Source organism: Ilyonectria robusta, assembly GCF_021365365.1.
Source record: "Ilyonectria robusta strain PMI_751 chromosome Unknown BGZ61scaffold_2, whole genome shotgun sequence".
Classification (NCBI taxonomy): Eukaryota; Fungi; Ascomycota; class Sordariomycetes; order Hypocreales; family Nectriaceae; genus Ilyonectria; species Ilyonectria robusta.
The window spans coordinates 2,538,766-2,564,497 of NW_025764436.1; the positions used below are offsets into that span (position 1 = coordinate 2,538,766).

General features: G+C 50.8%; 13 protein-coding genes across 13 annotated transcripts; 5 read left to right on the top strand and 8 right to left on the bottom strand.

Annotated features, from left to right (window-relative positions):
- Nucleotides 1–716: 716 nt before the first annotated feature.
- Nucleotides 717–1,427, bottom strand: BGZ61DRAFT_553957 (uncharacterized protein; the record flags this gene model as incomplete). The annotated part of the gene is made up of 1 exon (XM_046255563.1): nucleotides 717–1,427. One exon carries the CDS (start codon nucleotides 1,425–1,427, stop codon nucleotides 867–869), a length of 561 nt encoding a protein of 186 aa, XP_046110990.1. The 3' UTR covers nucleotides 717–866.
- A 1,173-nt stretch (nucleotides 1,428–2,600) lies between these two features.
- BGZ61DRAFT_472553 (uncharacterized protein) lies at nucleotides 2,601–3,956 on the bottom strand (the record flags this gene model as incomplete). The annotated part of the gene is made up of 1 exon (XM_046248354.1): nucleotides 2,601–3,956. One exon carries the CDS (start codon nucleotides 3,954–3,956, stop codon nucleotides 2,601–2,603), a length of 1,356 nt encoding a protein of 451 aa, XP_046110991.1.
- A 449-nt stretch (nucleotides 3,957–4,405) lies between these two features.
- BGZ61DRAFT_441666 (Alpha/Beta hydrolase protein) lies at nucleotides 4,406–5,341 on the bottom strand. Its single transcript, XM_046244617.1, has one exon. It carries the CDS (start codon nucleotides 5,308–5,310, stop codon nucleotides 4,456–4,458), a length of 855 nt encoding a protein of 284 aa, XP_046110992.1. The 5' UTR covers nucleotides 5,311–5,341; the 3' UTR covers nucleotides 4,406–4,455.
- Nucleotides 5,342–6,385: 1,044 nt separating this feature from the next.
- Nucleotides 6,386–8,160, top strand: BGZ61DRAFT_380838 (uncharacterized protein). Its single transcript, XM_046242629.1, has 4 exons — nucleotides 6,386–6,557; nucleotides 6,656–7,201; nucleotides 7,251–7,406; nucleotides 7,455–8,160. The coding sequence occupies exons 1-4, from the start codon at nucleotides 6,498–6,500 to the stop codon at nucleotides 8,148–8,150; spliced, it is 1,458 nt and encodes a 485-aa protein (XP_046110993.1). The 5' UTR covers nucleotides 6,386–6,497; the 3' UTR covers nucleotides 8,151–8,160.
- Nucleotides 8,161–9,180: 1,020 nt separating this feature from the next.
- BGZ61DRAFT_341040 (RTA1 like protein-domain-containing protein) lies at nucleotides 9,181–10,331 on the top strand (the record flags this gene model as incomplete). The annotated part of the gene is made up of 2 exons (XM_046239370.1): nucleotides 9,181–9,287; nucleotides 9,344–10,331. The coding sequence occupies 2 exons, from the start codon at nucleotides 9,181–9,183 to the stop codon at nucleotides 10,329–10,331; spliced, it is 1,095 nt and encodes a 364-aa protein (XP_046110994.1).
- A 218-nt stretch (nucleotides 10,332–10,549) lies between these two features.
- Nucleotides 10,550–11,671, bottom strand: BGZ61DRAFT_340596 (RTA1 like protein-domain-containing protein; the record flags this gene model as incomplete). Its single annotated transcript, XM_046239322.1, has 5 exons — nucleotides 10,550–10,706; nucleotides 10,776–10,846; nucleotides 10,898–11,220; nucleotides 11,276–11,470; nucleotides 11,518–11,671. 5 exons carry the CDS (start codon nucleotides 11,669–11,671, stop codon nucleotides 10,550–10,552), a joined length of 900 nt encoding a protein of 299 aa, XP_046110995.1.
- A 45-nt stretch (nucleotides 11,672–11,716) lies between these two features.
- On the bottom strand, nucleotides 11,717–11,990 carry BGZ61DRAFT_441670 (uncharacterized protein). Its single transcript, XM_046244618.1, has one exon. It carries the CDS (start codon nucleotides 11,928–11,930, stop codon nucleotides 11,772–11,774), a length of 159 nt encoding a protein of 52 aa, XP_046110996.1. The 5' UTR covers nucleotides 11,931–11,990; the 3' UTR covers nucleotides 11,717–11,771.
- A 387-nt stretch (nucleotides 11,991–12,377) lies between these two features.
- On the bottom strand, nucleotides 12,378–14,651 carry BGZ61DRAFT_583992 (amino acid/polyamine transporter I). Its single transcript, XM_046256347.1, has 9 exons — nucleotides 14,433–14,651; nucleotides 14,174–14,378; nucleotides 14,053–14,122; nucleotides 13,851–14,006; nucleotides 13,539–13,800; nucleotides 12,952–13,489; nucleotides 12,855–12,900; nucleotides 12,722–12,804; nucleotides 12,378–12,665 (listed from the first exon to the last, which is right to left on the bottom strand). The coding sequence occupies exons 1-9, from the start codon at nucleotides 14,525–14,527 to the stop codon at nucleotides 12,555–12,557; spliced, it is 1,566 nt and encodes a 521-aa protein (XP_046110997.1). The 5' UTR covers nucleotides 14,528–14,651; the 3' UTR covers nucleotides 12,378–12,554.
- Nucleotides 14,652–15,056: 405 nt separating this feature from the next.
- On the top strand, nucleotides 15,057–16,998 carry BGZ61DRAFT_410768 (uncharacterized protein). Its single transcript, XM_046243249.1, has 5 exons — nucleotides 15,057–15,428; nucleotides 15,485–15,732; nucleotides 15,790–16,593; nucleotides 16,646–16,689; nucleotides 16,740–16,998. The coding sequence occupies exons 1-5, from the start codon at nucleotides 15,248–15,250 to the stop codon at nucleotides 16,936–16,938; spliced, it is 1,476 nt and encodes a 491-aa protein (XP_046110998.1). The 5' UTR covers nucleotides 15,057–15,247; the 3' UTR covers nucleotides 16,939–16,998.
- Nucleotides 16,999–17,317: 319 nt separating this feature from the next.
- BGZ61DRAFT_441675 (uncharacterized protein) lies at nucleotides 17,318–19,122 on the top strand. Its single transcript, XM_046244619.1, has 3 exons — nucleotides 17,318–17,485; nucleotides 17,575–18,054; nucleotides 18,109–19,122. The coding sequence occupies exons 1-3, from the start codon at nucleotides 17,461–17,463 to the stop codon at nucleotides 19,005–19,007; spliced, it is 1,404 nt and encodes a 467-aa protein (XP_046110999.1). The 5' UTR covers nucleotides 17,318–17,460; the 3' UTR covers nucleotides 19,008–19,122.
- A 681-nt stretch (nucleotides 19,123–19,803) lies between these two features.
- Nucleotides 19,804–22,075, bottom strand: BGZ61DRAFT_92025 (natural resistance-associated macrophage protein-domain-containing protein). Its single transcript, XM_046257225.1, has 4 exons — nucleotides 21,560–22,075; nucleotides 21,260–21,498; nucleotides 20,928–21,202; nucleotides 19,804–20,878 (listed from the first exon to the last, which is right to left on the bottom strand). Exons 1-4 carry the CDS (start codon nucleotides 21,996–21,998, stop codon nucleotides 19,999–20,001), a joined length of 1,833 nt encoding a protein of 610 aa, XP_046111000.1. The 5' UTR covers nucleotides 21,999–22,075; the 3' UTR covers nucleotides 19,804–19,998.
- Nucleotides 22,076–22,797: 722 nt separating this feature from the next.
- On the top strand, nucleotides 22,798–23,445 carry BGZ61DRAFT_527186 (cytochrome P450; the record flags this gene model as incomplete). The annotated part of the gene is made up of 2 exons (XM_046253076.1): nucleotides 22,798–23,124; nucleotides 23,203–23,445. The coding sequence occupies 2 exons, from the start codon at nucleotides 22,798–22,800 to the stop codon at nucleotides 23,443–23,445; spliced, it is 570 nt and encodes a 189-aa protein (XP_046111001.1).
- Nucleotides 23,446–23,878: 433 nt separating this feature from the next.
- On the bottom strand, nucleotides 23,879–25,457 carry BGZ61DRAFT_472562 (phthalate transporter; the record flags this gene model as incomplete). Its single annotated transcript, XM_046248355.1, has 3 exons — nucleotides 23,879–24,816; nucleotides 24,873–25,185; nucleotides 25,251–25,457. 3 exons carry the CDS (start codon nucleotides 25,455–25,457, stop codon nucleotides 23,879–23,881), a joined length of 1,458 nt encoding a protein of 485 aa, XP_046111002.1.
- Between the last annotated feature and the right edge of the window lie 275 nt (nucleotides 25,458–25,732).

The window sequence follows — 25,732 nt, forward strand, 5'->3', positions numbered from 1 at the left end:
CAAAAGTGACGGGAACCTCTCTATCCATCCCGTAGGAGTTCAAGATATGCATGAGGCACAATGCCTCATTCTGTTGCCGTACAGTCGCTTGTTAGTACTTCCATGACTCCCCACTTGGTAGCTACCAGGTCAGATATTGGTTCAGATCAGGATGGTTGGTGCCATTTGAATTGAATCACTTGTACCTCTACTATTAAGACCGTGCATGGCCGTAAAATACTCGACATCTCAATCGAAAACTCTTGATCTTGCAGTTGGTCCAGTAAGAAAATACCGTGGTTATGATCTCGGCGGTGAGGTGGAACGAAGGCCTTGAATGTAGCACCGAGGAAGGGTGAACAAAGTTTCAAAGTCGATGATGGAAATAATGATGACGAGTTGCTTGCGTGTTAGCCCTGGTTGTGGTCCATGGTGTGGGCTTGGCTTTGAGTGCAAGAGCTGTGTTGGTGGTTTTAATGTTTGGGGAAGACAAGTTTACGCCCGCTGTAGTCATTCCGAAGCGTGTGTTTCAGTAATGTCTTGTGGACTGGAATAGATGAGTCAGGTCCCGGCAGAAGAAGCAATCAAATACGGTTGTGATCCTACAATCAACCAGGGAGCTACCCTCTAGAAGCTACGGGTGGTACACAATTAGGACAAGTTGTTATGGTGATACCAAAATCCTTTGTTTATGTCTTAACTTCCTCGTAGGATGCAATGACTAGACATGGAATGATCTGCGTAATAAAAGGACCGTAGTAGTGAATACCTCAAATGATCCGACGCCCCGTTCGACTTATTTCTCCTGGCAAAGCAAAAGTGATCCCAAATAGGCTAAAGAGTGAAACGAAATGAAAAAGAATCCCTCACATCCATCTCCAAAAAAATCAAGAAGTGTAGATGATGCGGGGGCCGGCGAAATCAGGGTCCCAGGAGACATAGTCGTTGTCGTAGACCCCAACCAGCTCAAAACCCTCGACGGTACCCTCGGCCTTGCAGGGCGTCTTCGCGGTCAGGTATGAGTTGTAGGTAGCATCCCAGGTGGCATCACCTGGGGCAGAAACTGAGATGCGACCCAGATGGATGTTGCGCTGGTTTCCGGGGCCCCAGCCGGTAGTAGGTCCCGGAGCCGGGCTGTTGCTGGTAAAGACGTCGAGCTTCTGGCTACCAGAAACCACGGCTGAGCTATCGAGGGAGAAGGCGAATTGGCATTGCATGCCCTCGGCTTCTGTGGGATAGGTGAATGTCACGAGGGTGGTGATGTCGTTGCCGCCATTGCTAGTGTCCTTGGACACCTCGCCAAAGGTAGTCGTGGAGATGGCGCCGTTGCTAACAGAGTACTTCCAGATGGCAGAAGGGCCAAACGAGGGGTCATCCCGAGCCTCAAGCGGGGCTGCGAGAACAGAAGCGGAGGCAAAGGCCGTCGCGAGGAGGGTTTGGAAGAGCATTTTGAAGTGGGAGAGTGACTGAACGAGAGGTTGAAGCTGAGGTGAGAGGTGGTTGAGTGCTGTAGATCTCCAATTGAGCTCAGATGGCTGTGAGTGAGTTGTGATGAGGGAAAATTCCAATTCTATCGGACTCGAGCCTCTCTATGTATTCGAAGCCAAAGCCAAATTGCACATCACGACACGCAGGACGATGCTCAGCCCACGAAGTGGCGTCTGGTCCAAGGCGTTTTCCGGCCATGTTGAAGCTAAGAAATCAAGATATTGTAAAAATAGCCGCAATACTCTCCGAACGGAGCAATAAAAAACCCCCATTGACACAGCCCACAAGTCTGCTTCGCCCGAACTGCCACAGCAGGGCCTCAAGCCTTTGGGATTTCGAGTTGCGGGGAAGAGCAGGACGTAATTAGGCGACCAATCGTGAGCTGGTGTTGTCACGCAGTTGCATGTCCGTGAGCTTGAGCTGATGGGCATGTCCAATGAGCATACTACGCTTACCCTCAAGGTTCCTAGCTTGAGCTCAGCTGAATGCGGGAGACAGAACTCGACCGTAATCGGGTTTGGTGGTGTCTGGGCACTGCCACTGCGGACGTCACGAGGTCTTCTGGACAAGACATTTTCTCTCAGCTGGCGGTGGCTTGCACGTCGTCGAATGAATTTGTAGGTATCCTCGGCTAGATGGGCTGCGGTGTACATAGCCTGGTAAGCAGTCAGTGTCACAGCAGGTGAGACAATAAGCCCATCAGCAGCCAACATTCACCGTACAATAGCAAGTCTCTATGGCTTTTTCAATAACCCGCTTACTATACTGAGTCTGGGTCTAGTTCGAGTGTCACACACTGTCACTGGAGCAGATCTAGGCCTGTCTCACCAGCCTGGTCTTGCTGGCGGTCAAGACCAGCATCGAGCTGCTGTAAAATCCCTCATGATCAGCATGGTTATCAGGTTGTCAGAAAGTGGCTAGACGAGTTGGCTTCCATGTTTCACAAATACGAGGGCAGGATCATTTGATCGATTGCAGGTAGGAAAGGCATCATAGCCAGAAACGAGTGCCGTTGGTCTATTGAGCCTGCCTTGCCCTGATTTCAGTCCAGCCCTCACAACACCATTGAGATTTAGTTAAATCATCCAAATTAATCATTGTATTTCACTCAATGCCTTGAGTTGCTTATAGAATTACCTACGATATTTGTTGCGGGGACTCCTGGGACAATTGGTCATTTCATGCCCGACCCCTGTCTCGCCACAAGTAGGACACAGCAATTCTGCCTCGTCGTGCGCAAAGGTGCATGCAGCCCCTCGAATGCAGTCATCCCTCTGACAGTACTTGAATTTCCTCACTGGCAACGGACCGTAGACCTTGAACATGTCCTCCTCATTTTTGGTGTGGCCATACTTACAGTCGCGGCCTTTCTTGCAGTACTTTCCCCAAATGCATTGTTTACGCGACTTTCGCTCGTCATTTTGTATTCGTCTTTTCTTTTGTCGAGAATAGCGATCCACGGTGGTGAAGCTATCTTCGCTGTCGTCTTTCTCGTTGTCTCCGCTGCTTTCTCCTCCCTTGCAGTGTTCTTGGGGCAACTCATGGAATCGGTTTGAGATGACGAGTTCAGCGTTGGAACCCTTGATATGATGTTGAAAGTACTCGGCATAGGCGATAACACGCAGTCCATGAGTCTCAAGATGTGTCTTGGCCGCCTGGAAGAGGTAATCCAGCTCGTCATCTGTCATCTTCCAGGCCGCAGCGGGTATAATGGCGAGGTCTCCGCTGGACGCATCGGCTCGCGTGTCTGCGAATTCGTAGCGAAGGGTGGGAACCCTCCAACCGGCAAGAAAATTTTCGATATCGTTGGCCTTTGGCAACGGATCGAGGACCACAATGCTGCGGGGGTTGATCACGTTCCGGTCGACGTGGAACGTGGATTCGCAGTAGCCGATTTCCTCGAGGTAGTCGTCAAGGGTATACACCTGAATGAGGGAATCGTTCTCTTGCAGATACGCCCCAGAGAGGCCGTTCACCCACGACCACACATGCACCGGAAGCCCGTACTTCGTGGCAACCTTCTCCACTGGAAAATGCATGTCTCTGTCGCCGGACACCAAGACAAACTCGCTTCGAATATTTTTATAATAGGCTTCCGCTGCTTGGTCCACAATGTCGGTGATGATTTTGGCGTCTACTTCTTTCTCGCGCCCAGTCCACGAGCTTCGTCGAGAGGTAATGACATTGATGTCTTTTGATTCAATCCCGCTCAAAACTGTCTCAACAGGGTGAGGCGTGGATCCATACAGGTTGATTTTGACGTCGGTTCCTTCGGTGTCCTCGTCAACATGCAGTCTAGACTGTTGCATGATGACGTCTTTCAGACCAAGAATGTTGCATCGCCACGTCGGGTCGGAATCAACCCTCAAGTTTCTTCTTGTCGCGTATGTTTTCTGTCCTTGGAGCCACAGGTTAGAATTGTCGATGAAAATGTGGACTTGAATCCGGTCCCCAGAAGGCGGGCGGATGGCAGTTGAAGTGCTAGGCATGTTTGGTTCTTGGGTCGCAGTATGAGGAAGTTGGCATTTATCGAGTAACAACTCAAATTCAGATGCAAATGCGAGAGAGATTCGGTAGAATGATGTAAAATATTGAACTGCTGTAGGCGTGGAGACTTGGCTTCTTCGTGTATCCTATTGTCCAGAATCTGCGCTTGCTAGGTATGGCAGGTATAGGTTGTGAAAGATGTAACAATTTGTTCAATAGTCAGGAACCATGCGCTATTTAAATATTTCAAGTCCAATGCTACCCCTCTCGCAGCCTTATTGCTTTTCAATGTGCACTTCCTAGCCCTGCAGCCTCATTCTTTGGTTGCTTGCTGCCTATCATGTTAGCCACCTCGTTCTGGTTGGTCGCCTCATATGCACTGCGATGCGCCTTGATGCACCAACAACAATGCATGCGCATTCGATTGGGTTCTACAGGTGTCTATATCTTAGTCGTGTATGTACTTTTACCCTGTTTCCTATTGAAATACACAGCCATCGCCTACTTGGAGATGATATCCTCAAACCAATCAAACACAAGCTGGTTCAACAACACCTGGGCACCAACATGGCAATGATTTCCAGCAGCGTCTTCCGACGTGAGGGTCACGTACGTGACTTTGTCGCCCAGTGCATCTCGCACTTTCTCCGGCTGTCCCAAAAAGAACTGGTCATTCTGCGCCTCCCCGACCCAGATCGGACACTGGATCTGATTCTCAATGCCCTTCAGCGTCATCGGCTTTACCAAGTTCATCCACTCCGTCGCCGAGTCGACGTTGAAGCTCCACAAGCCCTGCTCGATGCCCCAGCGTTGACTCACGGGGATCCCATCGCCTGCTAATGCCTCCCTGACCATCTTGTCTACCTGATCGCCATCACCTGCTTCCAAGGCTGCGAGCATAGGTGAAGCCATGGCTTTGCTGTAAGCTTCGTGCAAGTCGTACACGCCATCGACAGCTATCGCGGCTGCGATGCGGTGCTCAAATGCTGCGGCTCGAGCCACAAGCCATCCACCCATGCTGGCACCTATCGCGCCGATCTTGGATGCGTCAACATCCGGCCTCGTGATGAGGTAGTCGACCAAGGGTGTCACAACCTTTTCCCAATCCGTGATGAACCCAAGGTTCTGCTTTCGGCGGACAAGTGGCTGGCCTGGGCCTTCATAGGTGATGACGTTGTGACCGCGCTCCAAGGCCGCGAAGCCAAAATTATGAAGGAGCTCCTCTTGGCTTCCATCGTAGCCGGTACCGACGATGATGGTTGGTTTAGGAGTTGAAGACTTGTCAGCTGCGTAGAAAATAGCCGGGATGTCGAAGCCGTCGCCTTGAAGCGTGGTCCGCTTGCCGGGGATATCCATCAACGCAAGCGCCTTGTCAAACGCAACCTGCTGCAGCTCCCACAACTCATTAATCCTCGGGTCTGAAGGATTTCCGTGCAAGTAAAAGTCAGCAGTACGGTAGTACGTCGCCGCTCGAAAGAAGGCATCCCGGGCAGAGACGGGGTGCCGGACAGAGTCGATGGCTTGGGCTTGGGTGTCGACGCGCCGGGCCAGGGCAGCGAAGGCATCATGGAAGGTCTCTAGGTTGGTATGATCGACTTGGCTAGCCGCCTCTAGAACTTCGGCAATGTCGGCGCCGTGGTACCGGGCTGAGGCGATGTTGCGAAGAATTTCGTAGTGGATGGAGTGGTCAGGGCTGAGGGGGATCATATTGGGGATATGTGACTGTGCGTCTGGGACAGACTTGATTTGGGTTAAGGTAGATAGAAATGAATAGAGCAGGTATGAAATGCTGAGGAAACAGAGCTTTGTAGGACGGCAGGATGATGTGTCTGAATTGATCAAACCGTTCCAGAGAGGTCATATTTATACCCACCTTTCAACGTTTTCGCATCGTCACTATCCAATGTCATCGAGCAGCCCAACTGGGAAGCAATGTGCGCCGGCTGCATACGCTCGGCATGATCGAATCCACGAGATTCCATTCTGACGCGTTCTGCTCACTCTTTGATCATCCCACTGGTCAAGTGGATTTTCGTTTCATAATCGAGTTGGGCGATGAAGGATGCGCTAACATCTGACAGGAACTAAGCTTATCCTGGAAGCATTGCGCGCGACCTGCAGTGATTCCATGCGAACCACATGTAAATATGGCATGCCGCGCTTCCCGATTCCGATGTTCAACCGGATTAGAGCCTGAGTAATACAGAGGATATGATCACTATCAATGATTTACTGCCTATAGACCAACATAAACATGGTTTATTGCTGTCTTGAGCTGGCATAATCGTCCTGGTTCACAGCAGCATCAAGCGTGGGAGTAAGTGCCTCATTTTTAAGTTGGCAACGGCTCGCTAAGGAAGGTAAGGGCTAATTTAGTCTGTGTATGATCATGCCCGTTCCTCGCCACAATCCCAGCATGTTTTGGATCCGACATTCTTCCGTGGTGCCTATCCTAATCCTGTTGCGGGCGGGGGAGGAATATAATCGAAGACATTCACGCACCACAAGAGCGTTGACGTCTATGGGATTGCGGAGTGCTCGAAATGGTTGGAGTTCCAGGACGGTCAAAAGGTTGTCTCACTTGCCGTAGACGGAAGAAAGGGGTAAGCAATAGCAGCTCATGTAGGCCAACCGCAACCGTGTTCAGCCCTGGCCAAATCCCCATACCCGACATCGATGTGGCTAGGCTAACGGGACGTAGTGCGATCTTCAGCGGCCAGCATGTGGTCAATGCCGGCGAGCGGTTATTGAATGTGGTGGCTATGAAAGGCACCGTGTTTTTGTCAATAGCACACCAGCTGTGGCTCAACAAAAGCTCCTCCAGTGGGACACTCAGAGATTGTTCCAACCATCCTTGATCCGCGTTGGAGTTAGCGACCGACCAACAATCACCACATTACCGGAGTCGCTCACACGATCTGCCTATGGAGACAAATTCCTGGGGCTTTATTGGGGCACATATCTCCCGAATGGGCGGTCTTTCTCTGAGGAGGCAGCCAGATACTCGACGGCGGGCTGGACGAATGTAGTGCAGGGCCTCCATCAGCAAGACAAACCGCTTCATATGGCATTGATGGCCAATTGTATGGCGCTTGTTGGTCTAAGAGATGGACAACAGTGGATGATGGAGGAAAGTCTGCGAATATATGGGCTGGCTTTAGGGGAGGTAGCTAGGACGCTGAGAGATCCCATCAAGATGAGGAGTAACGAGCTGCTCATGGCTTCGAGGTTGCTAAGCCAGTTTGAGGTGAGTTAAGACTTTGGTCCAGAAGAGGACGATTGCTGATAATCCAAAGCTATGTTTTGGAGCTGATGAGGCTGATCACTCAGCGCAATCTCAAAGATGGAGTGCCCATACTTCAGGAGATATAGCACTTATAGTGTCGAGAGAACCACTCTCGTATGTCAGAGGAAATTCCCATCGAGTTTTTGTGGACGGCCGGTTACATCAGGTAAGCGATCAAAATACTTCTCAATCCTCGACATACTGATAATAGTAGATAATTAATGATATTCAACTTCGTCGACCATCGTTCTTGAGCCAACCAGCATGGAAGGAGATTCCATGGATTGAGTTACCGAAGGATCCCAAGGATGTCCTTCTGGATATTCTTGTGGACATTCCAGGGGTCTTTGCTGAATTTGATACGATGAAGCTGTGCATTGATGCAAATGAACGAGAAAAACGACGGGCTGAACTATCATCTCGATGTTGGGCATACGACAAGGAGCTACAAGCCTGGGAATCAGGTATAGGACGCCCCATCATGGACTTGATAGCCATGAAACTGGCCGAAGGAAATTTGGAGGATCAAACCCCTTCAAACGAAGAGCTGTCCATGGCCCACCTTGGCATTATCTACTGGGTAACTTGCATACTTTTATATCCTGTTCTGCTTTCAGTCACGGCGGCCACGGAGACTACGATCATTTCTAACCGAATGAACCCGCGCGTATACTGTCGGAAGATGGCGCGTCTTCTTCCGTACTTTTTGGTGCGCAATGCGGGCGGCTTCGTGATTAATATGTTGACTTTCCCGGTTGGTATGGCGCTTGCATACCTACGTACGGTGGAGGGATCGGGTGAGGTATCCGAAGAGCAACGGATGCTACTACGGGTATTTACAGGGGAATATGGAGCTACGATTAAGAAGTTTCTGATCAGTCGACAGGAAGATATACATAAAATAGTCTAGTTATCGAACCCATCATTTCTCTGCCGTGCCTTGATCTACGCGCCCCTAAAAACCCTTTATATATCCCTCCTTGTCTCACTGCCCAGGTTCATTTCTGGGCTGATTCATTTGGATCACCCTCAATAACCAATCTATCACGCATGATTTGCTCACGCCAGGCTATCCTGTCACGCATTATATTCGACGGGCCCCTGCATTTATCACCATGAAAACGAAGGAAGCTCAATTTGACTGACTGTATTGTTTTTTCTGAAGTGGAAAACTCTAGGGTAAATGGGCTGATGAGGAAGCTTGTGTAAGCACAACTTAACGTACCACTTTTGACTATTCGAATTGTTCGCCAGTGCCAAACTAGGCCAAAATTTCGTCCAAGCTAAATCGATTTTTTTTTAAATTGCCTGGCCTGTATTCCAAGATGAAGGTTGAGGGAACACTTTTTACAGAATCTTCTCCCACAACATTTGAAAATTATCATGACCTAGTAGAAATGCAAAACGCCAAGGGTTACAGTATTTTCGTACGATCACAAAACCAGGGCTCGCAATGAGATTGCCTCTAAAGATAACAAAGGGAAGCGAGATATTTGACAGCGTATCATATTGCTCAATTGGTACTGAAGATGCCTCAGAATTGTCGGTTGCGTGGCGGTGTTTAAATCACCGCCCTGCGACGCTAGCTTCTTCTAGCGAGATGTGCCGCTCAGAAGATGACACAGCGCAGTTGTGATCCCTGTCGTATTCTATACGGCATGTTGGTGGATCCTGTTGGTACGCTGCGTCCACATGCTGCTCCTCGCTCTAACCGATTGTGTCGAGATGGACCGCTGTAAGGCAGATGTGTGGCCATGCCACAGTGCTCAGCGCTTCGCCCAAGAGGCAGCTGTTCATGGGAGAGAGGAGAGAGAGTCCATGAGATATAAATACCGATGCCCATGGCCATGTTCCTGGCATGTAGTTCAGACAGACAGTGGTTCCAGAAACACCAGGCCTCTTGACCGTTCCTTGATTTTAGCCACAGAATTCATTCGAATATGGCAACAATCGACAATTTATTTGGCTATGATGCCAACAAAATACTCCCGGCCATCACAGCCGCGCTGATTGGCATATCTCTGCTGGGCCATACCTATCAGAACCAGTGAGTCGCGTCTGAATTCGATCCATTTATGCCTTCTAACTCTGGTGCTACTATAGACACTACAAATTTTGGAGGGTTACCTTCTTTATGTTCTACGCTGGCCTCTTCTACACCATCGGATGGGTAGTGCGGTGCATTTCGATCCAGTACCCCGGAAATCTGGCCCTCTTCATGATCCAGAGCATCTTCATCTACCTCGGTCCTCCCATCTACTCTGCGGCCGAGTACAACACTCTCGGTCGATTGATGCATTACTTGCCAATGCATGCCTTCATCAACCCGAACCGAATCGTCTACATCTTTGTCTTTTTAGGCTCTATTGTGGAGATGCTCACGGCCATTGGTGGCTCTTGGATGGCAGCTGCGCAAGGCAAGGATGATGTAGCGCTCATGAAAGATGGAGCTACATTAATGGCCGTCGCTGTGGTTCTTCAGGGTGTGGTGGAACTCGGTTTCATAACCATGACCGGCATTCTACATCACCGTTGCGTGCGTTCCAAGATGCTGCCTCGGAACGTACGTACCATGTTCATCATGCTTTACGGCACATCGATTCTCATCACCATACGCTGCGTCTTCCGAGCCGTCGAGACCTTCCAGCTCCGATCCTTGGTGAGCGGAGGCGGCGACAAGAGTGGTCTGCTTCTCAAACATGAGTGGCCACTCTACGTGTTCGAGACGTTACCAGTTTTACTCTACACCTACTGGCTCAACATTATTCACCCGGGAAGATTTATCCCCAACGACCCCAAGCAGTATTTGGACTTTGATGGCAAGACCGAGCGTATGGGTCCTGGCTGGATTCACAACCGGCCTTGGTTCATGTTTGTTTTGGACCCATTTGACTTTGTTGGCATGTTGACAATGGTCAAACGAGACAAGTTCTACCTTGAACCAGAGCGATGGCCTGAGGTGGAGGTGTGCTTTGCTCAGGGACGAGGCTCAAACAGTGGCGCAGCTAAGAGTCAACGAGCTGACGATAACACGGATGGCGCGGGTGCGAAATATGTGCCAGAGGTTCCCCTTCTTGACCGCCGGGCGTAAACTTTTCGAAAACGTTGCCATTCAGACGAGCATGTTGTAATATTTTAGAATGTGATTGTCAAATAGACATCGTGTATAATCAATGGGTTTCTATAAGATGCGTGCAACAAAGGGATATAGATAATAGAGAACAAATACAAGACGAATTAACAGGTCCAGGAACATTTTATAAAAGGTGCAATGGTAAACAGAAGACTCATGCAGCTTCGGTATTCGGCCTATACTTGCTGCAGACTAACTGCATCCTGATTCGGGGCTATTTGTCGATGCTCCTTCGGCAATCGGAAGGAAAGGTGCTTCAGGTAGTTGCCTGGAAACCAGATGTTGTATAGAATAACCACTATCAGGATTGGGAGCGTATCGAAGACGTAGAGACTGGTTGCCAAATGGGTTAGCTTTGTTCTTTTTGCCACAGTGAACATGCTCAGAGGTGTGGGCACATACTACCACTCTTCTTGTTGGGTTCCACCTTGCTTGCCTTCGGCAAACTCGACTTCACGGAAGACGGAACGAATCTGTATTCCTCGTTAGCATATATGGCGTAAAATAAGATGGGCTGAGCAAACCAGAATCAAGAAACACGACCCGTTCACAGCAAACAAGAGCTTTGACCAGTGTCGTTGGATGTCATGCTTGGCCTGGTTCATTCTGGCGAACTGTCCATCGAGCCGCTTCGAGGTAAAGTGGAATCGAATAGCAGCTATGGTAAAGAGACCAAAGCCAGTGATCTGAATGCTCACGCCGGCAAGACCGAGATCTTTGCCCAAATTAATCTTGTCCTTTGCGTTCGCGTCGGTCGGGTCGGTTCCTGAGACGAGCACGGCGGCCACCAGCTGGAGCAGCAGTGCTACAACATCGAAGCCAACGAAGATGACTGTGATGAAGCGTGCTGGTAGTGGAGAGGTAAGTATTGGGTCGATTTGCGGGAGGGTTTCGAAACTTACGGGGAACCCAGAGAATCCGAAGCGTCCTAGACTCGGGGGGCACAACCCAGAACACGATCCTCGAGAAGATAACGTAGATAACACCGGCCATCATAACCGGCGCTAAGATGACGAGTGTGAATTGGAGGACATAAGGCGTTTTATTTGTTGGATTCTTTGCCGACACAACTCGTGCCGCGTAGCCAATCACTTCCACTGCGAATAGTTAGCTACTGCTGGCAAGAAAGGAACTTGTTACCCACTTCCGATGCCGAGTACCATTACCAACCAAACCCATGATCTCTTGCGTATTGTCTGGAAGAGTGTGATGAGAAAGCTGAGAGCGTACAGGCCGGCAACAACTCCGGCGAGCGCCTCGGACGGATCGTAGAGATAATAGGACTTGGTTTCCGCCATGCTGAGGGTCGATATCGTATTGGGTGGGATAGGTATCTATGGAACGATTCTTAAAAGACGCAGTCGGTCAGGCAATATATACAGATTCGACTCCTGACCTTCACGGCGGTTTAAATGCCGACATGCCAAACTCTGCGGCCGCCACATCTTGCTTCGCCCATTCAACCTTGAACTTGTGGGCTCCACTGGCCACATAATCTGCGCATTTGCTAGGGCTGGATGGTATGACGATGGCAGCCCTGTCAGACTGCGACATCATGTTCGAAATCTGCTTGCTTGAAGTTGGCTTGCACAGCCCCCTACTCAAGCTGGACTGCTGTAAATGGGCGGAGGTCGGAGGTTATGGGCGCCGTCTGACAGAGGGCCCACGTTCACTAGCTCAATATCGGGACGGATCTTGGAATGACCGTCCCGAGATTGTGACGATTGTGGACAGAAGAACCTTGCAAATTGAATGAATTTCCGGTTTAGGCTAGCCCATCGGCGTCAAAGCCTCAGACCGATCCGCCCAAGATACTGTAGACTGCGTCAAAGGGAGTCGGCTGCACTTCACCATGCTTCAAGGGCCTGGGATGATATTACATGATTGGCTAGAGTACGAAATTCACTCAGGTCTTAAAAACATAGTTAAAAGTGACGCGTAAGCCTTTCAGCGCACACTAACACCCCAAGGCCGATAACAGTCCATCGCTTACCGGCCGACGAACAAAGGAGAAGGCGCACCTTTGCTGGTGCAGCTGGGCACTCTTGATTGCGATATTTACATTTCCCAACGGTCGTCAGAGAAGAATAAACCCTTATAAGGCCATTAAGGTATAAAACTACGATAACATTCTCAATTCCTTATCGGTCCATTTTCAACGACCTAGACTTTCCAAACCCGTCATACGTTATCATCCCTCGCTGCCACCTCCTTTTCGTTGAGGGATACCGTTAGAGAATGGCTTCTAGCCGTTGCATTGTCCGCCTGCTCCCCAAGAATAACGTCGAATTTCTGTACAGCATATCAGCATGAGTCAGGTGTTGGGGAGAAACTTTTGGTCCACCTACCGGGCCTTCAAACCTGTGTCCATAGATGAGCCAGTAGATTCCGATCACGAGGAAGAAGATCCCAATCACGGCGGAGACATAATTTAGGCAATGTCAGTATCAAATGAAGTTGGAATTTGCACTGGAAACGTACTCATTGTGTTTCCCGAGACTGGGAGACTAGCAGGAAAGCAGAAAAACTAATTCGAGGTTAGGAGGAAATATTCGAGACGGGAATTTAATTCACTCACGACTGAGGTCACAACCACGAACAGGGCGGCAGTCCAGTTGATGGCATAGCCCCATTTACCAAGCTTGAAGGGTGTTTCATTTGTTTGGTGCTGCTCCAGGATCTTTCTGCCTCTGATGAGAAGCGTGATGATGGGGAAGGCGTATGATACGTTCAAAAGGATCGTGCATGATGCCACATAAGCACTAAAGGCGACAGTCGGACCTAAGTAGAGCAGGCCAAATGCGACGTTGAAGAAGAAGCAGACAAGAATAGTGCGCACTGGGACATTGAGACTGGGGTGGATATGCGAGAAGTACTGGTGGAAAACGATACCCTTGTCTCGTGCCATCGCGTACAAAAGTCGACTGGCGCTCGTCATGCTTGCATTGGTGCCGTTGATGAAACAAATACCCAGCATCAATGTCAATATAGTCGCTGCTGCGCGACTCCCTGTCGCTCGGTGGATGAGTTCGACGATAGGCATTCCAGTAGGTGACGAAACGATGGCTGTGGGGTCCACGAGGCAGAACAGGATGATCAAGATGAAGGCAGTACCACTGCGATGGTTAGCATATTTCGGAACTCTATCTGGTGTGAGACTCTTACGTGACCCCTCCTACAGCGATGGCATAGATCATAGCTCGGGGTGCGTCTCGCGCAGGGTTAGGCATCTCTTCAGCCATGTGCAGAACAACATCGAACCCGATGAGTGACAGCGCCGACTGAAGTAGACCAAGGATCCAAGCCATGCCGTCGGACCAACCGGTTTCGTTGTTAAAGTCGGTAAAGACGTAAGTCGCATCGGTCTTTTCCGACATGGCGAGGAGCACAATGCCGATGATTACAACACCGAGGATTGACCAGAGCACTATGTCGGGTTAGCAAGTACATAGATGGTCGAGCCAAGGGACTGCTCACAAGCCAGGTCGTTCCATCGTCCCAGTATTCTGTTGCCCCAGATATTACCCACAGTGGAGAAGACGATGATGGCCAAGAAGATGAGATAAGTGCTCCATGCCGTGATTGTATATCTCTCGTTCGAAGCCACAACGGCGGCGGCGCAGACGAATTGAGCTGTGATTCGTTTAGTATGGATAGAGAAGTTGTGCGTTGGACGTACCTGCGAAAAAGGCCTGGACTGTGACCACAACCAACCAGCCGGCAATGTTGGTCCAGCCGACCCAGAAGCTCTACGTCGAGATGTCAGTCAACCATTAGCAATATGCATAGGACCACTGTACCATCAATCGATTCCACCTATCCGTGCACAGAGCATAGACGAAGTGGTATTGGCCACCAGAGGTTGGCCAGATGGCGGCCATCTCGCCCAGGCTGGCGGTGAGTGCAAAGTTGCACAACACGCAGAAGAGGAACCCGTACAACAGCGATACGGCGCCTCCAGACGGCAGGATAAGCCCGATTGATCCTGCAAGAGCAATCCATGTGCTAGAGACATCGGGTCAGTGTTGTGAGGTGTCGGATTCCTCGGCTTTGACGTACTTCAGAATGGCAAAGGCCATTGCAACCATGGTCAACCCCGACAGCCGTGGCTGGAGGTGGCCCTCGTTGCTATTCGACGTAGTACCGGCCGACATGTTGATGAAGAGAAAGGAGTTTGTAGAGGGTCTACTCTTAGAACAAACTTGGGGTGCCGTTGTTATTTTATGCTGCGCGACCAATGTGCAGGGACACCGAAACACACCTGCTTATCAGTCATCTGTGTGATGGGCGTCGCCTGCGGTACCGAACACGACAACCTTCGCTTTCCCGGAGGTTCGACATTGATAACTTGGCATCTAGATCCATCATTAGTCTCTCAGCTCAGATACGTCCGCCTTTATCACGTTGCTGATGCGTGGGTGGCGTTTTGACGTATGGCACCTGATACGGCGCCAAAGCAGTCTTACCTGAATCAAGTAATTTTGCGAGAAAACTCCACGCGCCATTTCTTGGCCGAGATCCGCGCGATAATGCGGGGTGCAGTAGCGCAAATGGGACGCAATTATTGACTTGCCGAATATGGGAATTTCGAGAGAAAAATCCCACAGATTGAAGAGATGCGTTGACATCTATCTAGACGGCTGGTCAGCATCTCCCGAGCTCCTCGCGCTCGAGAAATTCCCTAAAGGAGTATTGGGGCGAATCTTCATCCTCGGCTATCTTTTCCATCCTGATAGGTATATGCTTTGCCCCTGCTATTGTTGGATTGTCCGGGTTACAAAAGGGTAGGTTCCTCGGCTTTCGCCTCCTCGATCAACGCAGTCAAGATTCAGTCATCATTTAGCCGAACGCTGAAAACAAATCCCCCTCAAAAAATGGCTTCCAGAGACGGCTACACTTGGACCCAGGACCAAGGCCTCAAGGCCGGTGTCCCATGTATCGGAGCCATTCAGCCGCCAACCAATGTCAACAGCACGACACCTCAGATTTTCGACGTCGTCGTTGTTGGTGCTGGGTACTGCGGCCTCACAGCAGCCCGTGATGCTTCTTTGGCTGGTACTGTCATCATCTCCGTTTCGATTGCGCTCTACTGACGAGCTCACCACTTTTAGGATTAAAGGTTCTTCTCCTGGAAGGCCGCGATCGCATCGGCGGACGTTCTTGGTCATCCAACATTGGCGGCTACCCATTTGAGATGGGTGGCACCTGGGTGTACTGGGGCCAGCCAAACGTCTGGCGCGAGATCATGCGCTACCAGATGCAGGATGAGCTGGAAATCTCGTATGACTTCTCCAGGGGGATCAATAAATTCCTTCTGGCGAGCGCTGAAGGAACACAGACACTCAGCCATGATGAGGAGGTTGGTGATGAACCCTGTCTATTTGTTCAACCCTTCTAATCTGATCTGTTCGCGCAGGATGCCATTATGGAATCTGGACTCCGCAAACTGGTCAACGTCGATGGCGAGTTCGGCAAAACGGTCATTCCCTTTCCTCATAGCGCGGCTTTCACGCCAGAGGCGTTGCAATACGACAAAGTCTCAGTTGCCGCCCGCCTAGTCGAGATCAAAGACTCGCTCACGCCGAATGAGCGTCTCGGCATCGAGGCATTCGTCCTTCTTTGCAGCGGAGGCACGCTCGAGACTACCAGCTTCCTCGAGTTCCTGCACTGGTGGGCGCTGTGCGAATACTCGTACGACGGATGCATCCGGTACCTTGTGAAATACAAGTTCCGTGGCGGCCAGTCCAGCTTCGCCATCAAGTTCTTTCGCGAGGCTTTGGCCACTGGCAATTTGACCTACGTCTTCAATTCTCCAGTCGCAAGGGTAACTGACACCAAAGACGGTATTTCGGTTACCACCCGGGGCGGTCAGACATACAGGGCTTCCAAAGCCATTAGTGCTATGCCTCTGAACGTGTTGAATGCTGTGGAGTTCAGCCCGCCCTTGATACGGGGTAAGAAGACGGCTGCAGATATTGGCCATGTGAACCAATGCATCAAAGTCCATGCCGAAGTCCGCAACACAGAACTGCGCTCATACACGGGCATCAGCTACCCCCACAATGGACTGTATTACGCGCTTGGTGATGGAACCACACCGGCGGGGAACACTCATATCGTTGGCTTCGGAGGGCAACACAATCATTTCCACCCTGAGGAAGACATTCAGGTGACGATCAAAGCCCTTCAAGGGCTTGTTCCTATGGATATTCAACGAATAGTGAGTTTAATTTTGGATCATGAAGTGACACAGACAGTTCTAACTAGCGTAGGTTTTCCACAATTGGTCGAAGGACGAGTTTGCAAAGGGAGCATGGTAAGAATCATCTCACAGAAAGCTGCTTGTTCCAAACTGACATGCGACAGGTTCTTCTCGGGCCCTGGCTTGCTTTCCAACCATCTGGGCGATATGCGAGCTGGCCAAGGCAATATTTTCTTTGCCAGTTCAGACTGGGCTTTGGGGTGGCGAAGTTTTATCGATGGCGCGATTGAGGAGGGGACACGAGCGGCGATTGCAGTTCGTAATTCTCTACTGCAGCCCGCTCTGAAGGCAAAATTGGTGTAGATGGTATTTGTAGATTCGTGTACATAGGACAGAAATTTTATTAAGCCACCATATCCTGCTATTTGACCACAGAAGTAAAGACGAAATTGAAGCATTGAGCATATCTTCTGAATCATGTTCATCGGAATCTGAAATCTGAGTTCAGGGTGGCCAACACAACCAAAAACTTAGCGGGGTGCGCTAAATATTAGCACGGACACTTGTCTAGATCCAGGTAGAATACTCTCACTAACAGCCTGCACTGTTACCAGGCAATCGCTTCGTTATCACGGGCGTACGTATTATCATGCGTGCGTAATTTACATACTGCATTGTGGGGCTTATTAGTCCCAGCTCTCCGGCCTGTATTTCATCGTTGTTTGCTCTCAAGCTGCTGGAGAGACCACTGGCGTTCCCCAGGTTCCAAGCACCGACCAAACCATTCTCGGCGCCGAAATCGATTCGCATGCTCTTGAACTGATAACACCTTCAACCACGTCGGTCTGCATCAGCCGGGACCCAGTCTAGTGGGATTTAGTTGTCATGTCCTTGGCTCGCAGAAACAATGGTACCTTGCTTCCTCACCATCCCAAGGCCGCTCATGTCATGGCCTGGCAGCTGGATTGTGTGTAGTAGACTGACACAGATTTGTGAAAGGATGCTACGAATGCTGCAAGAGGCGCCTCAAATGCGACAAGACGGAACCAGAATGTCTCAAGTGCCTGAAGAAGGGAATTAGCTGCTCTGGCCAGGGTCTTCGCTGTCGGTTCAGTGGTCACATGGCGCCTGCGAGGTCCCAACCAGCACAAAAGCCCCAGGACGTTGTTTCAACTCCCTCGTCTTTTCAGATCACGAACTCCGCAGCCGCTCCAAGCTCAATATCAACAGCCTCTGCTGGGACTCGAAACAGTTATCGCTGGGTTGATGCGGGAGACAGGCTAAGGAGACCTCGTGCTGTAAATCCCCGCCGCAGGTCTGAAGCTAGCAGCGCGAGTCCGGGATCTGAGACTTGTTCCAGCACAACCCATGACGAGCCCGAAAACTCTGGAGAAATCGTCATCTATCGTAACCATGCGCCTCTCCAACTGGCATTGGATGACTCTTTACACCCGCAGGCACGGGCGCTTTTCAGCCACTGTGAGTGTTGCTCATTCCGTGTTTTAGGAACATGCTCATTGACATATCTTCCAGTCGCCGAATGTGTCGCTCCGATTATGGTTGTTTTTGACTCTATAAGCAATGGCTATCGAGACATTATCCTACCTCTCGCACGCCAAGATGGGGTACTCAGTCGAGCAGTGTCTGTCGTCGCCGCGTTCCATCTAGCTGAAAAGGCGCCCGAACTCCGCGATGCGGCCGAGGCTGGTCATCACGCTATCGTCGAGAAATTGCGACGTGATTCTCATCTAAAACCAGGCCAGGTGTTTGGGCCATTCACCTTGGCTACAATCCTAGTACTCCTGGTCGGAGAAACCATTACAGGGGCCGACAACTATGGTTATCTCCTGGAGATGCTGGCATGCTTGACTCAATGCCCCGAGACTGTGATGGCATTGCCACTAGAGCTCCGACAGTTCTTCTGGCAGCAGGTCAAAATGTTCCAGCTATTTGGATTGCCACTTTCAAACGAAGCTAAAGGAGTTCAACTCCTTACTGGGCCGCCAGATCACTACCTCGAGTTTATGTCCTATCCTGGCCTTATTCCGGGCTCAGAAGATTACAACAACATCGAGCTTATACGAGGTGCTATCTGGGATGCCTGCGGTATTTACCGCCGCCGAGTTGAATCATCTCTCTCTCAAGATGAATCCATTCATCTTGTAGAGCAGCTAAAACAGAAGGTGCTGTGGATAGATTCCGACACCAAAGGTGCTCATGCGCTTGTATGGACGTATTTCATTGCGGCTGCGGAGAGTATTCTGCCAGAGCACCGGGAGTTTTTCACGCAGCGCTTGAGTGCGCTATACAAGTATACTCGGTTCAGGAGTATCACTGCCGGCTTGAAGGCTTTGGAGACTGTGTGGGCTTTGCAACCAATCCGGAGATGGACCGAAATCATGACATCTGACACTCCAATCCTGATTATGTAGGATAAAGAAGTGTGCTAGTGAAGGGAATCCGCCTCGCATGTTTTATAGTTCTCATGCGTCGGTTCATAAAGGGAACATTGTGTTGCTCAACGAAGTGAATTGAAGTAAGATGGCCTTGAGATATGATGACCGCCCCCTAAAACCTTCGCCTGTCAATCTTCAACTAAACCCTCCGCCCCTGGATGACTTGTGCAGCCTGACGCCGAGCCTCCTTCAGCAGCTCTAGCAGCTCAAATAGAGGAGATAAGATAACTGCAGACTCTTGAAATAGATCTGGGGTGTGAAGATTTACCTTGTATTAAATAGCGCGTTTTCTTTTACGCCTCACCTCAGTGCGGCTGGGATTTTTAAAGTGTTATTTAGGACCTCGAGATAGCGTAGTATTTTAGTTCAAGTATAATAGAAAGAGCTATACTAGTGTAACAGTGATTAATAAGCTTAAGATTTGCGCTGGTAACCATTCGCATCATTCTTACGCTCATCGAACTTCTATTGGTCCTCCATCTCGTAGTATTTTGTTGAAGCCGAAACCCTCACACACTTCAGCACACGGGTTGGTGTTGGCAATTGGTCTCGACATGTTTGTTTTGTTGGGGAGGTGATGCTGGGGTATGTTTTTGCCTATCCACATACGTCCACTCCTAAATCTCAACCCCTCAAGCGACGGAATTATACATGACGAATGAGCGGACAGTCTTTCTAATGTATGCTAAAGGTTTTATCTAAGGGCTGTTGAAGCTACCTTGTAACTCTTGTGTTGAACATTCTCCGTCTTCTCTTTGCCTGTAAATCAAATCTGGAGCCCAACATCGCCGCCCGCCTACATAGATTACTTGTCAAGTAACAAACAAGCCAGCTGCAGCCGAGGAATGTTACAGGACGATTGGACATCCAGGAGAAAAAAAATCAACAACGCGAAACGAAACATGAAATCAAAACATCAGCAAAGGTCGTAGCTGCTCCTCACCGAGCACCTTCGACGCCAGTCCCACTAATCCTTCCCCAGAAATGCCAGATTAGCCACATTCATAACTGCGATGAATAGCCACACCAGAATTGCGAAAATCGTCGTGTACCATGAATTGGCCATCTTAATACCCCCACTCGTAGTCGAAAATGGGAGGTCGGTGCGTCTGATCACATCGGCCTCTTCGTTGTCGTCGTTCTTACCGACCAGCAGCCACCGCGCTCTGCCAGGCTGAGCTGTCATGTACTTGTTACGGCAGGTAAAGTAGATCAGCGGTGCTGTAACAAAAGGCAGGACGATACTCAGGGCAACTTGTGACCCATTGAGCGCGGCGTTGAGTCCTGGGCGTCCTACTGCCCCGGCAATGATAATGCTCGGGGTGATACTGATGCTTCGAGTCACCAGACGGCGGAGCCAAGGGCGGATGTTCCAATTCAACGCGCCCTCGCTAACCATCTGTCCCGCAATGGTGCAGACGATACCCGCCGAGACTCCCGAGAGCAACAAGGCCAAGGCAAAAATAGTACCAGCTGCAGGCGAAATGGAGGCGGAGAGCAGATCGTGGATGCCGAAGATGTCCGCGTCAAGGGCTTCGGGGTTGTTGTACAACGATGCACCGGCGACGATAAGGATGGCAGAGTTGACGAAGAGCGCAAACGTGAACAGAGAGATTGCCACCTCGAAAATCGAGACCTTGAGTGAGTATTGGATTGCGCCCAAGGACGGCACGTAGTAGCCCTTGTCGATGCCGTCGTCGGCGGACGAGGACCCCGATGCAAGCTCACGAGGCAAAAGGCTACGCTGCTCGTCAAACTCCCGCAGCCGGGGTTGGACAATACCTGATCCCAGGTATAAGCTGTGCGGCATAACTGTTGCGCCAAGAATGCCGCAGGCTTGGTAGATGCTGTTATCGTTAGCAGACCGCTCAAGAAAGAGGAGCATCGCCCACTTACGCTTCCTTCTCGACCAGGGACTTTGATGGCAGATATCCCTTGAAGACTTCTCCCGCCGTCGTGTCGCGGATCAGGGACATTTGGATGCAGAAGCACACGACTACACCCATGACCAAGCAAATGATAAAAATCTCGAAGAATCGGAGGGCTCTCATGGACCCTTCTGGCTGGTAGAAGATGAGGATTACCATAACATCGATGATTGAAATGGCACATCCAGCGACCAATGGAATCTTAGGGATCAACAGGTTTAATGCGATAGCAAAACCAATCACCTGGCCAGTTAGTCACGTTTGGACATATGTAGATATACAAAAGGCAATGTAAGGTACCTCAGCTATGTCCGTAGCAATGATTGCAGCCTCCGCAAAGACGTACAAAATGTAGTTGAGCCATCGCGGGAGAAATGCGCGACAGGCTTCTGCAAGATTGAGCCCGCTGACGGTGCCAAGCTTAATAGCCAGACTCTGGAGAAAGATGGCGAACAAGTTGGAGAGGAGGACAATGAACAGGAGGCGAAAGCGGTACGAAGCTCCAGCAGCAATGTCTGTCGAGTAATTGCCAGGATCGACTTTGGGTGGGTGCGTCAATGTACGCTGCGGCGTGAAATCGCGAGAGGGAGGACGACATACTGTAGGCAACCGAAATCATAAAGCCCGGCCCGATGAAGGAGCAGAAAGTGAGGACGTTCTTTTTGAGTCGCTGGAACGGTGTGAGATGGTCGGCATCACCATCACCACCCGCCGAGGTAGGCGAGTGAAGCGGGGGTTGGGCGATTGCAGGGACTTGCAAAACGCCCTCGGGGGGCTGGCCATGGTCAATTGTCCCATAAGCCAGCTGGTGGGTGATCGTGGAGTCATTTTTAGACGTGGTGTTGCGTGCTCCGGTGTCTTGTAAAGCGGCCAACGCTGTGCCCTGCAACGATTGGGAGTCTTGATCCCCCAAGGCCCTACTATTGGCGATTCCATTGAAGTCCTCATTGGTGGTCAGGTCGTTGGAGAGCGGGTTCGGACTCTGGTTGTAGCCGTCGTCGCCCTCAAGGGGCTCGTCCGTTCGGGACGTTTTATTCATAGCGTCGGAGAGTTCACTGTGCTCGTTCGTACTACGAATAAAACCACTGGTGGCAGACCTCGAAAGGTGAGGTTTACGTGGATTGCGTGGACTACGTTAAATACTCCGATGCCGCCCGGTAGCGGTGAGATCCCGTGACGACATGGAGAGGCGATTGTAATTGGTCGGCTTACCCGTTCTGCCGCTTCAGCGAACTTCCGAGATGTAAGACGCAAACCTGTCCCACTTTTAAGATAATGGGTGTACGTTTCGTTGGCTGGTTTGGTACGGAGTAGAGAGGGATTGGTAGACGCTGCACAGTAGACTCGAGAGATACTGTAAGCTACCTGCAGTTTGAGAGCTTAATACTCACCGAGGGATCCCCTGATGAGCCAGACTGAACATGGAATGAACCTTTCCATCCTTGCGGGCTGTACTTTGTGTGTACCGTGAAGTACCGACGCGGGAAGTCGGCATCCGTGAACTAGCGTCCAGTGGCGCAGAACATGCGCTAGCAGGCCGCTGTAAAACCCAAAGGGATAGCGCGTTTATGTCAGCACATCTGTGGTGGTGTAGTGTCGTCTTACCCTGGAATCAAGGATGCGGATGTAGAAAGTAATCGCAGGAATATACTTAACAATGCGGGGACGTGCTGTTTTAAACACGGGTGGTTCAAAAGAGCAGCAATGGAGACCCTGCGGAGTCGAATCTGAGTCGCGACGACGAGCACGCTATCAAGGGTATAGCCGCCACGTTGTACGGTGCTGCCGCCGCTGATACTGTAGTTCCGAGGCTCACCAACTTCATCTTGGCCATGATAATGACCCCGGAGGTTCAGCGTAAGGCGCAGGAGGAAATGGATTGCGTGACCGGCAACGAAAGGCTTCCTGGATTTCTGGACAGAGGCAACCTGCCATACATCGAGAGTGTGGTCAAAGAAATTCATCGTTGGTCACCCATCCCACCGTTCGGTATGCCACATTTGGCGGATGCAGACCTGGTTTATAAGGACCATCTGATCCCGAAAGGGGCAGTTTTGGTTCCGGCTGTATGGTGGTTTTTGTATGATCCCGAGGTGTACATCAACCCAAGCCCTTTCAGCCCCGAGCGGTACCTGGAGCCTCGCAACGAGCTCGACCCTATGAATGTGGCATTTGTCTTCGGGCGCAGAATATTCCCTGGACGCTATTCCTCAGATTCTACCATTTTCCTGACCGTCGCGTAGACACTAGCTGCTTTCAACATCAGCAAGGCGGTTGATGAGCAGGGTTTGGAAATCGAGGCGAAGCTCGAGGCCACACCCGGAATTGTTAATCATCTGGCGGATTTTCTCTACAACAATGCGCTGAGAAATACTGAGCAGGCGGAACTCATCCAGGCCATCGAAATCGAGCTCCCACAGGAAGAGAGCGATGTCAGCTTGCTTAAAGGTGCTACTATCGACGCGTACTCTGATGTCCTCCATTGAACACGATACGATTCAACGCAAGCCCCAGCAGGGGATGCATGGATTCTAGTGGAATAGAACGTATACCTTGGGAGGGGCGTATTTTTCGCGAAACTAAATAGCCGTAATTGTTTCAAGATTTATCTTGTAGCAAATGACGTACTGTTTTGCCACCAAGGTATTTTGGAAACCACAGAGACGGTAGTATTTTATACGTATTTAGGACAGATCAGACTCTGGAGGGAAGCTGATGCATGTGTAGGACTTTATTATGGTCTTTTTCACGAGCGATTTTGCTTGAAATCAGATTTATGTGGATTATAGCCTTCGCCAAAAATAATTGATTGCTTTACAAATTACCCCGATGATGACTCTGGAGTGGAATACATCATGTCGAGGGCGTTGAGGCTGATGGAGGAATGCCTGATATTGTTTGCCTTGCATCCTTTCAAGCTCATTCTTCCTGCACCTCCCTCGCTTGTGCTAGCTCCCTCTCAGCCTTGGTTCCCTTCCAGTCTACCAGCCGGCACACAACAGGAATCAGGGCGGCCAAGATCATGGCAGATCCCAGAAAACCGGCCGTGACTCCGAACCCTATCGGATACCCAGGCGCATCACTGCTCTTCCAAATTCGGCTTCCATACACGCTGGAGAAGTTGCCGAATGCGTTGACCAAGGCCAGCACGACGGCGCGCTTCTCCGCCGGCAAACTGATGACGCCGCTCGTCCAGGTCATGATAAGTGGCAGGGCGGTCCAGATGCCAGCTGCAACAAAGCAGATCATGACATAGCGCACCACCGCCGTGTGAACCGCGGCGCACACAACACTGCAGGCGAAGCCAACTCCCAGCGCCCCGGCAATGTGCCAGCGTCGCTCGCCAGCACGGTCAGACGACCAGGCGACGATGTTGAGGCATACCGCGGCGACGGCGTAGATGGGGACAGTCATGTATTGGGCCTTGGTGGTTTCGTAGCCCAGAGACACGGTAATGGTGGGGATGAAGTAGGAAATGGTACCTGCACCGACGTCGAGCATGAACAGAACCAGGAACAAGTAAGTCCGGGGATCAGACACGGCTGCGACAAAGGCCTCCCAGTGGGTCAGCCGACGCGTAGCACCACCGGATTCGGCGATTCCGTCTTGGATGATTCGCAGCTTGGCCAACTGCCGCTCAGACTCGTTGAGGCGTGTCGATGTCTCGGGATAGTCCAGCAGAATGAAGAAGGCGCAGATCGCCACTCCGACAGTCGCAACACCTTCGACAATGAAGAGCCATCGCCACCCCGCGATGCCGTGCGCATCGTGAAGGTTGGAAGTAATGGCGCCGGCAAGAAGACCACCGAAGGCGCCGGAGAGGACGGCGGCGGTGTAGAAGATGGCAAATCGCTTGCCTAGATCTCAATATCAGCGCTGTGTTAATTTAATATATTCTTTTCAAGACACGCACCCAATTCGGCTTTGGTGTACCAGCAACTCAAGAGATACAAAACACCAGGGAAGAATCCTGCTTCAATGCATCCTAGGATGAATCGGAATCCGAGCAGGGCAGCATAGGTCTTGGAGATTGCCATTAAGGCGCTCAGAGCGCCCCAGACGAGCATGATGCCGGGGAGGAAGATGGACGGTCGGCTTCGGGAGAGAATCATGTTGGACGGGACTTCGCAGATGAGGTACCCGAAGAAAAAGATGGAAAGCACCCAGGCGTAATCGTCATCAGTCAGCTTGAGATCCTTTTGCATACCCGCAATCTTGGCATTGCCCTGTCGCGATGTGTTAGTTCAAACGCAGTCCTCTCGCCGCGTGGTGCACCCGGCTTGGCACTTACGATGTTGGTCCTGTCAATGTAGTTCAGGATGTACATGAGCCAAAGGATGGGCATGAGGAAGAAGTCAATCTTTCTGACGAGCTTCTTTTCTTCGACAGTGCCTGGGACGTAATTGCGAAGAGCCTCGGCCAATTCACGGTCCTGCTGCGTGACCTCGCCATTGGGGTCTTCCTTCATCTCCACAGACTCCTTTCTGTCGTGATCCATGGTGGTGATGGACGGCGGCAAGTCTGTGTTCTCCAAGTAGGGTGATTGGTCTTTCTCAGGCGATGCTGTAGAGAGACTGGATGGGTTGAGGAGAACAAAAATGCCACGGCAATCGCATGGTATATAAACGTCGAAACAAGGAGTTGGCAATCTGTCGGAAACCTGGGACGGCACTGGTGGCCATTTCCCCACGGGGATGGGTGGCGGGGCAAAAGAACCATTGCGGAGCAAAGCCGTGATGCAGCTCCGTAGCGGTCTTCGCGCCGATTGGGGGA

Excerpts from the sequence above, each read along its gene's own strand:
- BGZ61DRAFT_380838 (XM_046242629.1), top strand. The coding sequence starts at position 6,498 with ATGGTTGGAGTTCCAGGACGGTCAAAAGGTTGTCTCACTTGCCGTAGA. Across the intron at positions 6,558-6,655 it reads GCCGTAGACGGAAGAAAGGG|TGCGATCTTCAGCGGCCAGC; the intron begins GTAAGCAATAGC and ends AACGGGACGTAG. Across the intron at positions 7,407-7,454 it reads TGGACGGCCGGTTACATCAG|ATAATTAATGATATTCAACT; the intron begins GTAAGCGATCAA and ends TGATAATAGTAG.
- BGZ61DRAFT_441670 (XM_046244618.1), bottom strand. The coding sequence starts at position 11,930 with ATGATGTCGCAGTCTGACAGGGCTGCCATCGTCATACCATCCAGCCCT.
- BGZ61DRAFT_441675 (XM_046244619.1), top strand. The coding sequence starts at position 17,461 with ATGTCCTTGGCTCGCAGAAACAATG. Across the intron at positions 17,486-17,574 it reads CTTGGCTCGCAGAAACAATG|GATGCTACGAATGCTGCAAG; the intron begins GTACCTTGCTTC and ends GATTTGTGAAAG. Across the intron at positions 18,055-18,108 it reads ACGGGCGCTTTTCAGCCACT|TCGCCGAATGTGTCGCTCCG; the intron begins GTGAGTGTTGCT and ends CATATCTTCCAG.
- BGZ61DRAFT_583992 (XM_046256347.1), bottom strand. The coding sequence starts at position 14,527 with ATGTCGGCCGGTACTACGTCGAATAGCAACGAGGGCCACCTCCAGCCA. Across the intron at positions 14,007-14,052 it reads AGTCCAGGCCTTTTTCGCAG|CTCAATTCGTCTGCGCCGCC; the intron begins GTACGTCCAACG and ends AACGAATCACAG. Across the intron at positions 13,801-13,850 it reads ACGATGGAACGACCTGGCTT|TGCTCTGGTCAATCCTCGGT; the intron begins GTGAGCAGTCCC and ends AACCCGACATAG.
- BGZ61DRAFT_410768 (XM_046243249.1), top strand. The coding sequence starts at position 15,248 with ATGGCTTCCAGAGACGGCTACACTTGGACCCAGGACCAAGGCCTCAAG. Across the intron at positions 15,733-15,789 it reads CACTCAGCCATGATGAGGAG|GATGCCATTATGGAATCTGG; the intron begins GTTGGTGATGAA and ends CTGTTCGCGCAG. Across the intron at positions 16,594-16,645 it reads CTATGGATATTCAACGAATA|GTTTTCCACAATTGGTCGAA; the intron begins GTGAGTTTAATT and ends TAACTAGCGTAG.
- BGZ61DRAFT_92025 (XM_046257225.1), bottom strand. The coding sequence starts at position 21,998 with ATGAATAAAACGTCCCGAACGGACGAGCCCCTTGAGGGCGACGACGGC. Across the intron at positions 21,203-21,259 it reads TTGCTACGGACATAGCTGAG|GTGATTGGTTTTGCTATCGC; the intron begins GTACCTTACATT and ends CTAACTGGCCAG. Across the intron at positions 20,879-20,927 it reads TCCCTGGTCGAGAAGGAAGC|CATCTACCAAGCCTGCGGCA; the intron begins GTAAGTGGGCGA and ends TAACGATAACAG.
- BGZ61DRAFT_441666 (XM_046244617.1), bottom strand. The coding sequence starts at position 5,310 with ATGGATATCCCCGGCAAGCGGACCACGCTTCAAGGCGACGGCTTCGAC.